At 37.8% G+C, this 11,596-nt stretch overlaps 1 protein-coding gene across 1 annotated transcript in view; it reads right to left on the bottom strand.

The window, feature by feature from the left end:
* The window catches only part of zbtb16a (zinc finger and BTB domain containing 16a), a 26,114-nt gene extending 17,614 nt beyond the window's left edge, over positions 1 to 8,500 (bottom strand). The window contains exons 1-3 of the mRNA XM_056446910.1: positions 8,396 to 8,500; positions 4,889 to 6,238; positions 3,992 to 4,094 (exon numbers count right to left, since the gene is read on the bottom strand). Of these exons, the coding sequence (XP_056302885.1) occupies positions 3,992 to 4,094; positions 4,889 to 6,147 (1,362 nt within the window). The 5' untranslated portion in view covers positions 6,148 to 6,238; positions 8,396 to 8,500. The remainder of the gene's footprint in view (positions 1 to 3,991; positions 4,095 to 4,888; positions 6,239 to 8,395) is intronic.
* Between the last annotated feature and the right edge of the window lie 3,096 nt (positions 8,501 to 11,596).

Below are 11,596 nucleotides of genomic sequence, written 5' to 3'. Positions count from 1 at the left end.
TCTGTCTTGGTATAGTGGAAGGAGAGCACAGGGTTATCGCTGTCTCTGATATGCACAGATAAGGCCTTGCCTCTGTTTAAACACCATAGCTAGGTCCACAGCTAGCACTACCTATGCTAGCTTGACACTTCTTTCACTCGTCTACCACAAATAACTTAAAAAAATAGATCTAAGTCAGTTCCTTTCAGAATGACAGATGATAGTTCTGCGTCAATAAAATGTGGTGTATTTTTTCCCCTTCGTTTTTTTATTTTACGTTTCTGTGCATGTTGATCATTTTCCTTTTGGCAGGTTGCTGAAATATTTCTGTAATCAGTTTCCATGAGTCAAAGGACCACAAACTGTTTTCCTTGGCAAAAAATATATATTTCTCTCATTCGTGTCAAAAAACTGCTACGGTGCTTCGATTTAGCTCCTGTAGGGAACTCTGGGTGATTGAAAAACAAATAAACGCGTTCATTTAGGCAACCCTCAGACACGCATCTACCCCAGATATTACAAGATTACTCCAGTGGTCTACTTAATAGGATAGTCTTGACACTTGCATGGTTTTGGAAGTGATGCACATATCATTCAGCGCTTTATGACATAACCCTGGGCCACAGAGAATGAACGTAGCGAGCTAAATTTATACAGGAAGCAAGCACTTACTGATGTGCTCGCTCACAAATCCACACACACATGCAGAAAGCCTTGCGCCTAATCTGGAAACAATTACAGACGGTTAAGTTGACCTGTTCGCCCTAAATGAACTCTCAAACAGAAATATTTCTCGCAGAGAGCGCTGGAGATGGCAGGGACCCTGGCACAAGATGCTGCAAAATAATCTGTAATTAGTCACAAGAGCTGCCAGCCGTCTGCTGCAAGTCGTCAGGAGCTGTGATGGAGAAAACCTTCAAAAAGGAAACCTCACTACGGAAAATCTGACACTGACATTCTTTTTAATAAAAAAAAAAAAAAAAAAAAAAAGAGGAAGATCATGATAAAACTTCAAAGGGAAGTAAAGTAGATAAGTATGTCTAATCGATATCTCTGGCATAAAACATAAGCAGGGAAAGATCTAAATAGAATTTTATGATTTCTTGCTATTATTATCATCATTACTAAGAAGCACCTTTTAGATTTTAAGCGAGCATTAAAAAAACTGTGAAGATATGATGCAAATTTAAGCTGACAAACGTGCCCAGCTTATGAACCCTTAAATGTACCAAATCAAATAACAATATGGATCTCAATCTCAACAGTGCTGCTAAAAAAAAAACACTACTACGATGTCATGGCTGTTTCTGCAGCCTTTTTAGTGAAATTCAGAACATCCGACATGCCAGCGTGCTTACTCCGATGATTCACACAAGAACCAACAACTTTTAAATTAACACGGCTTGTCAATTATTCTGTTCTAAGATAAACACAACCTTAAAGTTCACAAGGTTGAATGAGCATTTTTCACTCAGTGAATATAGAAGGTAATTAAGAGGGATTTATTAATGCCATCTTGAGCACTTCCAAAGACACATGAATGTTTGCACTGAAACTGAATCCTCAGATGAACTTTCACCGTTGTGCATTCCAGCAGATTAAGGACGAACGCTCAAACCAGTTTATTCCCAATCCTGGGCCTGTCATTAAGAAACCCGCAGAATGCGGATCTACCAAAATCCTGTAAACAAATGGCATTCATGCAATTATCAAAATAACATACTGTGGTTTGTACAGGCACATGGCAGGACCTATATAATCAATATTTCTGTAAAGAGGCCTCTGTGTAGAGTTTTCCCTCAATGCCTTTTCATACAGTCACTGCTCTATAATCTTATTGCACCTCACTGCAATTGACTCAAAGATGTGCATGACTGGCTCACTTTAACTTTATCTTCTATCCAATCAAACTCTCTCTGCTGGATAGCAACTGAACAGCCTCCTTCATGACACCAGAAAAAAAAAAGCACTCAGTCGTTCAGCGGTGCAGTAACCCGTGAACCTAAAATAAACAAACAATAAACATGCAATTTTATCAGATTACAAATTTGGTAACAATAATCAAGTAACTATGTAGAAAAGTAGTGGTTTGCTGTTAAAAAGGGTTTTTCCAAGTATTAAAACACTAAAGTACAGCTTTAATTTAGGGTTTCTGCAGGTTTCTTCTATAGTCAAACTTAAGACGTTTTAAGACCCTTATGAAATTTTAGACTTATACAGAGCTCAACATTAGGATTTTTTCTAATGGGCCAGTTACTTCTATAAATAGTTTTTGTATTAATGGAAGATCATGAAAATATAAATATAAAAAAAGTTGTGATGGATTATTGGTGATTGGGTGTTGGCTCAGTAGGGTAGCTTTACCTGGACATAGGAAAATTAAGACCCATTTAATATTATTTAAGACCTACAACCCTATATTTCAGCGAATTAAGACTTTCTAAGGCCTAAAATTTAGTGCAAGACATATTAAGACCTCGCAGATACCCTGTAATTTTTATTTTGTGTGTGCATTAGAATGTCCTGAGCAAAAGTATTGACATGCATACATTCTTACGTGAACTACAGAAGACACTCGCTAATAAATTATTAAATGTAACGATACCAGTTAGTAAAGTCTTCTCAGGCACGTTTAAAACAAAAATAATTTGATAGCATATTAAAAGACAAGTGGATTGCAGTGCAGCCCCAAAAAACAAATCAATTGTCATTTTAAATGCTTTTACTTTGCCACCATCCTTCAAACCATCAGGTTTTCCTATTTCTGTCAGCAGAATCTTAAGCATTTACAATGTAATTAAATTTAGTACAATCTTATATTCTTTTATAAACTGTATATTGTACAGGTTATATTATTTAATCTGCTTTCTATGTATATAATAGGGCTGGCCGATTTGGTCTAAGATTAAAATCTTAAATAAAAATTTTAACTCTATTACGATTAATGAATGATTATTTCATTTAATCATTTTTATGTTTTTGCCCTTATAGCTCACTGACTGGTTATGTACAGTAAACATGCTCCCATAATACAAGTGAGAATTTCTGAATAAAGGGTGCATTACTTGATTTTAAAATGAAAGGAAACACACACTATCTACGGTTATTTATTGAACATTACCATTGAACAACTGAAATTAAACACACACTGCCTAAAATGAACAGTCAGTTTATTCTTATGAAAAGTGACAAATAACTTGCACTTTTGGAAACAAAATAAATTATTTTCAATGTTTTCATATTAAAAGTATCTCTTCTAAATAAAATAACTCCTGCATATCCTGTAATTAATATTTTAAACAGTGCATTTCTTGCATCTTCTGTAAACAAATGTTATAATTTAAATAATAATGTTGATGTAATGTAAAATATGCCATCTTAAGGTATCCAATCATCTTCAATGTAGTGCAAAGTAACACAATAGTAACAAATGGAGCTTGTTTGTGTAAGGTAAGCAATTGAAAAAAACGACCTAGAAAAATTAGATCGATTATTGGTTCGTAATGCCGATTTCGATTAATCGGCCAGCTCTAGTATACAAATTTTGATTGATGCAAAAACAGCAAATTTGAACATTGAGGTTTTAACTCTGAGAAAAAATAGCTTGGCACGTCCCTCATAATGCTAGATAAAATATCTGCTATGTGAATTAATGCAAATGAATAACTTCATCACAACAATCTTGTAAACTTTTCTAGTCGACAGCAACACTATATTACGTGATAACGTCTGACGTGGATTTCCTCGCCTTGTCCCACCTTCTTGCAACACCCCCACAAGTCACCCTGACAAGAACCAGAGGCCAGTCAAGTGGCCAAAAGGTTACGCTGCGGAGGTCGGCCTGGGTCCTCCACGCAGACCCTCATTTCCTGGGCTGGACAGTCTGCTCTACTCATAAAGCTAATAAGGCCCTTCTTGTCCCGGGTGGCTGGGGCCCAGGTTGGCCTACTCATCACTGGCCACACCATGGGGGTCAGGGGGTGGGTATGGAGGCTGCTTCCCATTAGCCTGCCCCCTCTCCAGGTGCAGCTAATGGGCTCAGCCAGAGCCTCTCCAGGACCACTCGGCAGCCACCAGTGCAGGCCTGGAAGTGATCAGCACCCAACGCCTGGGAGCTGCGACAAACAGACGGCCCACTTAAAGGAACCCAGTTAAAAATAATCATTTTTCTTCACTAGCCTGAGAATGCCTGGTCTTGCCTTGTGCAATTGTGCCAATTTATCCAAATATGACATCTCGCAGTAAGCAGAAGGATATAAGTGAGCAAATTAGATATATTTAAACACTGATCTTGTTAGATGGTCCATCATTTAATTTGATTAATTATAAACTGTTTTTAAAAAGTTGTTATAATAAATTACACTACTGGCAAATTGGCATAATTTCTAAACCCATTAATTTTCTTGCTGATGAATTAACCGTTTGATTAATTCTTAATGCAATATTTTAAACATTTTTTTTTAATAGTTATAGTGCAACTTGTTAGACTTATTTTTTCCCTCACCCCTTTCAGAGGTTATTTTAGCTGAAGAGCAATTTTTCTTGATAAGGGGAAAGCAAGAGGAAAACATATACGTGCGTAAATCAGCTCTGCAATCATTCTCTCTCATATCCACCGCAGGCAGAGTGTTAAGCAAATTGACCTCCAGCATGAAAGAAGATAAGCAATCAACAGTTAACCATCATGACTCATCTTCCACTAACATTTCTCTGCAACTAAGTTCTTTAATCAAAAGAATTTCTAAAAATGGGCACCTTGTGGTCCTTTGTTTTACAGAGCGCAGTAAACTAATTGAATTAAGGACCCTGAGTTTGCACCAGGGGAAGCAAAAAAAAAAAAAAAAACACTTTGGAAACAACATGCTTTACGCACAACAACTAGAAGTACAAAATGGAAACAGAAGCCTACCTGTGTTGCTCTATGGCCTCATTGTCAGGCAGTTCGGCTCCACACACATTGCAGCGCTCGTTCAGGCTCCGGCCGTCAGGCTTCATCCCTGCAGCTAACTCGCCGAGCTTGCTGAAGAACTCCCTCTGGATGAAGCTCTGAGGCAGCAAGCCCCCATAGGCACTGAAGTCCATTGACATGGCCAGGGCTGGGGACATGTGCAAGGATGAGGCCATGGAGGCAGGCATCGAGAGCATCGCTTCATTCTTGTGATTAGAAGGAATGCCGTAGAGTGACGCCAAATGTTTTTCGGTCATTCCCGCCATGGCCTCCAGCCCCATTTGGCTGACCTCGGCCTGCTGATCACCCAGACCTTCCTCCCTGACGTAGTGCAGCTCGCGGGCACTGGTGATCACGCTGCTCCTGGTAGGGGTACCAGGCCCATCACGATTCTTGTCTGGCTCTCCACTGCGCTCGCCATTGCTTGAGGCGATGGACTCCATGGCTTTAGGGCTCTCATGTTCTCCGCTCTCATCTACTTGCATCATCTCCGTTTTGATTTCTCCCATCATGGGGTGCGAGTTGCCATGCAAGGGCTGTTCAGCACCCACGCCAGGGTGCATGGTGCTCTGCAGGAGGGACTGACCGATGCTCATTAGGCTGTCCACGGCTGCTTTGGTTGGGCTCATGGTGGAGAGGCCGAAGGAAGTGGAGACTGAGGGACTCTGATCCACCATACCTGGCAGCGCAAGTGCTTGCTGGGCAGCTGACACATAGCCGCTCTCTTCAGTGGAATGCTTTTTCGAACCGACCAGGTTCCTTCCGTGCCGTCCCTTACGCTCCTCGTCATCTTCTGTGCCACCATCGTTCATGTTGACCTCAGTGTCATTTTCATCCGAGGACTGGATGGTCTCCAGTATCTTCAGGCATTGCTCCTCCAAGTACTCTATTTCTAAGATCTCTGCTGCATACAGCAGGTCATCCAGATCCTCCACTTTAGCTTGGAGCGTGGCAGTGTAGGCATACTCCAGAATCTGCTGGAAGGTCTTTGGTGAGAGAAAGTCAAGAGTGTAATGTTGGCTGTTCCTGTGAAAGAGGATTTCGAACATCTTACTGGTGCAGGCCAGCACGGTGCGGTGAGCGTGGAACTCCTGGCTGTCCACCATGATGACCACGTCGCACAGCGTGCCAGCCAGGCGCATCTGATTAGCTTTGTGCAGCAGGGCATTGGGGTGATTGGGGTTCTGGAGCTGGATCATACCCATTTTAGTCAAATCCATAACGTCTCTGAAATCCACACGGCCAACTCATGAGTATTTCTTTCCACGTAGCAGTCTGTTCAGTTATCTTTGTAAACAAGATAAGGTCAATCTAAAAAGAGATGAAAGAGACCCACAGTTAAATGCAGCCACAATGCCTGATTATTATTGTTGTTGGTGATTTTTTTTTGTTTCTAAATTAAAAGCCATCGTACTAATTGCTTCGGTACAAAGAATAAGAAATTCACAAAAATATAAATAAATTAGAAATCAATTTGTACCAAGTCAGTACTGTAAAAAAAGATAAATACACAATCTCTTAACATTTAAAAATATTTTTACCAACAAATTTAAAGACAAAATCCAAAGACAAGTCTGTCAAAACCCACAAAATACCATAAAAATTCTAAGCAGCCCATGTGAGAAACATGTAAACTTGTCTTTAGTGCTAGTAAAGGCTGGCAGTAATCAAGCCTTTGTTTCTATGTGTTCGAGCTCGCCTCACAAAGCCCATCAACAGCCTCCTGAAATGAAATGGCATCTTATTCAGTATTCTCATCACAGACAGGGATACTGAGCGGAGCATGGAGAGTGAGGCAAGCTGTTGCCAGGAATAGTTGGAACAGAGGATGACACAAAACAGCTCAGAGCTCTTAAAACGCACCAAATGTCATTTGTATTTTAAATACAACTTCATGTAAATTAAATGTATTCTGCAGTACATTTTATATAAATATAAATCAATCCACAAAAATGTGTAATGTATTAGTAAATATAAAATTCTTAAATTGCCATTGTTACATCAATTAAAAAACACATTATCGCTTAAATGCAATGTTTAGAGTCTGCTTTGAACAACAGACACTATATTAAATATATATATATATATATAAAAAAAACATTTAGGTTAAATAAAACATTACCCTGACAATTAAGATCACTTTTGGGTGAACGCTGTCCTACTGGACTAACAATTTACATTTGGAAAGCATGAGGAAGTCAACCCTTTATGTACATTATCACATACATTTAAAATAGTAGATAAAAAGCAGGAGATTTACTGAGACATGTGATATTTCTCCCACTGTATCTGATCATCAAGAAGCCTTAGCAAAGAGGAGCAGCCTAGTAAAGGCTCTTTATATCAAACACCATGATCTTCGCGGTGAATGACGGGCATTTTCATTGTGAATATACCGTCTCAGGCAGCAAATAAGCGAAAGTTATGATAAAGGCTGACATGAGAAATATTCGAGGGCTTTTATTGCAGTTTATTTTACTACAGACAGCAGAAAGGCGAATAATAAGTGAGGAATGAATACACTTTCTTTGAAGAGTGCTGTTCACTGATGAGACGTTAGCAATAATGACGCCAATTTACGCACGCGAACTGTACATCACAAGTAAGACAAGAAAAGTCAAGAAAACATCAATGCGTATCGATATTATTTAACAACTGACACGATTGCTGTTATCTGCCTTATACGCGATTAAAAAAGACCGATGAAAAGTCCAGTCAGAGCTCATTTGACTGATCAATACATGATCATTCGACTGTTCACACGTGAATCAATTTAGGAGCCGTTTGTAATTTCATTACACATGTCGCCTACACACAAACGGGGAGGACAAACAAAATAGCGTTTCGCTTTAACCTTTTTTAACATAATACAATAAAAGGCAAAAGTCATTTCACTTTAAAAACTCACAACCAAATACATTCGGCTTATTTTAAAAGACAGCGGCACGCACCTCCACAGTATCCTTGATTTAATGATGAGAGCAAACCAATAATCACCAAAAAATACAACATTTGTTCGTTCTTCGGTTATGACATAGACTATTTAAACTGTCCGACGTTCAATATGAAAGAGTAAAGCTGAGAATAAAGCACATGGAAGCACGTCACTGTCTGGTGCGCGAGCAGACCTCACGTCCCCCGAATACTAACACACACACACGCTTACGTCAACATAACATCTCCACATGTGTAAAGATGAACATAAACAGCCATATCCATCAGGTGCCCTGAGCCTGCACCGCACTCACTGACAGCACTTTTACTTTTCGCTGCACTCACAATTCACCTTCACTTGAAGCAACAGTAGAATCACTGTAACTTAATGTGATGCTGAGCGCAAAACACATCTGATCAACACAACGCGGATCATCTTCTAATGTGGACATTTTTCTCCCCGAACTAAAAACACGCACAAGGATGGCTCTGTCAGCAGGTGTGGGTGTTTTAAAGGTGCGCGCCTGTACTCACCTGTGTTGCGCGTTTGGCTTCCGAGCGTGCGGTTATTAGGACTGTAGCATAGTAACGCAGTTCACAGTACCCGCTCTCTCTCACGCGCACTAACTCCTCTCTGCTCGCCGCTTAGCAAATCAACACGCCGGTGACGTCAGCGCACATCCTCGCCGGAGTCCTGACAAACACTGCTAAAGTGAGACACCTAGGGGGCTGTCGAATATAGGCCAGCGTGTCTGGGACACTATCTATCACACAGCGTTTGGACTTTAATCATTAACCTTCAAGCATCATCACCTTTGCTACTACTTCTACAACCGGCGAAGTTCTCAATGAGGTCTGCGTAATGTAACAGGTCTGAGCCAATGGTGCAGTCATATTTAGAGCTATACATCCAAAATTAGTACAATATACTAACTTTGCATGTCCATGTTTACAGTAAAATCTGTTTTATGGGTTTTATTTATTCTTGTTTATATCCGTCTGCTATATGTTTTTGTTATAATGTGACATTCTATGTTTGATTAGACCAGTTAAACACATTCAATCAATCAATCAATCAATCAATACACCTTATTTTGTGGTGTTTACGTTACAATGTAATTGTAAATACTGGACACGGCATGATTTACTATATAAGTATGCTACGTTACATATTACATTAAAACTAAAATGAAATAATCTAAAAATTAAAAACACTGTAAAAATACCTATAATTAACAGTTTTTGTTAGTTTTTTAATGTGTGATTCCGTTTTTTTTTGTGTATATGATTTCAAATTATTTTAGGACCTTGATTGGTGCCTTATCAACTACAGTTTATCAAATAGGCATATTTTAGTATAGCTGGAAACAATAAATAAATAAATAAAAGAACAGAAAAAGAGTTGGCAGTCTATTACCCAGCTTATGTAGCATATCTTACATGACCAACCGAGACAGCAGATCATTTCAAAATACTAAAAATGTCTAATAAAAGTCAGTGTAAATCTTTTTAAGATTTGCAGGTGTCAGAGCAGAGATCAAGGTCCAATAATGCAATGAAACAAATGTAAACCCAATTTGTAGACAAATGTAGACACAAACGAATCCCAAAATATTGAAAACTGTGGTAACACTATTTCGATGGTCCATTGAGTATTAGTAGACTGTCTGCTTAATATCAGTTGATATGCTCCTTCAACAGACATTTAACTGACTATAAGATGTACTGCAAGTACATGTCAACTTACCCTAACCCCAACCCCAACCTTATAATCTAATGAGAATAAGTTGGTTTGTAGATGCAATGTAAATTAAATTCAACAGTGTTCAATGTGCAAGTTACAATGTAGTAATATTAATAAACATAGTTATTATAGGTATTAGGTTAAGTTTAGAGTCAAGTAAGGGTTATTGCATATCTCACCAAAAAATAGAATTGATTTCTATAAATAAGCTTTCCATTGAAGTATGGTTTGTTACAATATTTGGCTTTGCAACTATTTGAAAATCTGTAATCTGAGGGTTCAAAAAATTTAAATATGAAAGAAAATAATCACCTTTAAATTTTTTTAACACATTTTTTACACATTGTTTTTCATTAAACATTATCTTTACTCAAATAGGATTTTTGGCTTAAAAGATACATTTTTAATAATTCTGACTCCTACACTGTAAAACCCAACAGTCAACTTCATGAAACGAAATAAGTGTAGTTAATTCAAATACTGAAAGTTAATTCTGCTCATTTGAAGAGTTTTGAACTCAGTATTGAAGGTAATGAGTTAATTAAAAAACCTCATTACTTCAACTTCAATGGAGCAAGTTCACAGTACTCATATAGATTAGTTTTTTTAAGCTCAAATGGTTTGTAGCAATCAGTTTCCTCAAATGGTTTGAGTTGCCTTAACTTACTGGGTTTTACAGTAGTTAGTTTGAGTTCTCTTCATTTTTTTTGGGTTTTACTGTGCTCAGATTGCTTTATTTACTCAAATGGATTAAGTTCACAGTACTCATTAGGATTAGTTTTTGAACTTAAATGGTTTGTTGCAATCGGTTTCCTCAAACGGTCCAAGTTACCTTAACTTTTTGGGTTTTACAGTGTACATATACTGTCAGTTTAACTTAAGACTAGTTTTGTGGTTTAGGTTCAATATAATAAAGCATTTTTTTCAGTATATGTAGTAAAAAGGGGATCTAATATGTAACAGGGATTACAAAGTGTTAACAAATAAAATAAAAATTGTCTTAATCCAGTTAGCTCAATTTTTAATGTTACATTTCATAAACACAGTGTTTTATTTAAAAAAAACTGGCCATTAAAAAGACTGATCTCAGACTGACTATTTAGAGAAATGATTCAAACTATTAGCTTATTAGTCCTTGAGATTTCAAGATGTTTTTTTTTAAATGAAAGATAAAACTGATAAACATTCAAAACCACTGCTTTGACTCATTCATTGCAAATTTTACATGTTGTTTAAAAACCATTTAAATCTTTAATCAAGTGCGTCTTTTCAAAAAGTTCTCTGTAGAACATAATTGCATATGCTTAATTTAATTAAAATTAGACTTAATTAGCATTAGGTAATATAAGCCATGCAGGCATACCTTTCACTAAATTGTGCTGGCAAACATTCTCATATCATTCCAACTGCCATCAGCTGTTTATTTGTCATTTATATTGTCAGTGCACTTTATTCTGACTGTCTGCAGAGCGTGACAGCCTGAAAATGGAGGGAAGCAGAGGGAATCTTCACGAGACTCTGCAAAGCTTGAGATGGAGATCATAGAGCGCCATCACCTTTGAGCTGGGAGCTGTGCTGGCTTACTTGAGGATAAAGAAAAAAGACACTGGCCTAATCACCATCTAATCCACATTTTACTGGAGAGGACTCTGATAAGTCCTAAATTATGCACAGAAATCTTTAGAAAGCTAAAACAGTTTTGACTTTTCGATTGATTTACTCACCCTCAGGCCACATAAGATGTAGATTTTTCTTCAGCAGAACATTAAAGTAGATTTTAGTTGTAAAAATCAACAGCTACCGACGCTTTTAACATCTAAAAAAAACCATACAGGTGACACAAAATGTATGCACATTTCTCCTGGTGATACGCTGACATCTTTTGAAGTGAAACGAGTAAGAAGTAACAGAATATTATTTTCAACTTTACCTTCAATCCACAGCCTCGGCACAAGGATTGTGTGTGTTGTATTGTATATAACACCTATTAA

The sequence above is a fragment of the Danio aesculapii genome, chromosome 21 (genome assembly GCF_903798145.1).
Source record: "Danio aesculapii chromosome 21, fDanAes4.1, whole genome shotgun sequence".
Classification (NCBI taxonomy): Eukaryota; Metazoa; Chordata; class Actinopteri; order Cypriniformes; family Danionidae; genus Danio; species Danio aesculapii.
The sequence above is the reverse complement of the archived record's forward strand: the minus strand, read 5'-3'. Positions and strand labels throughout refer to the sequence as shown.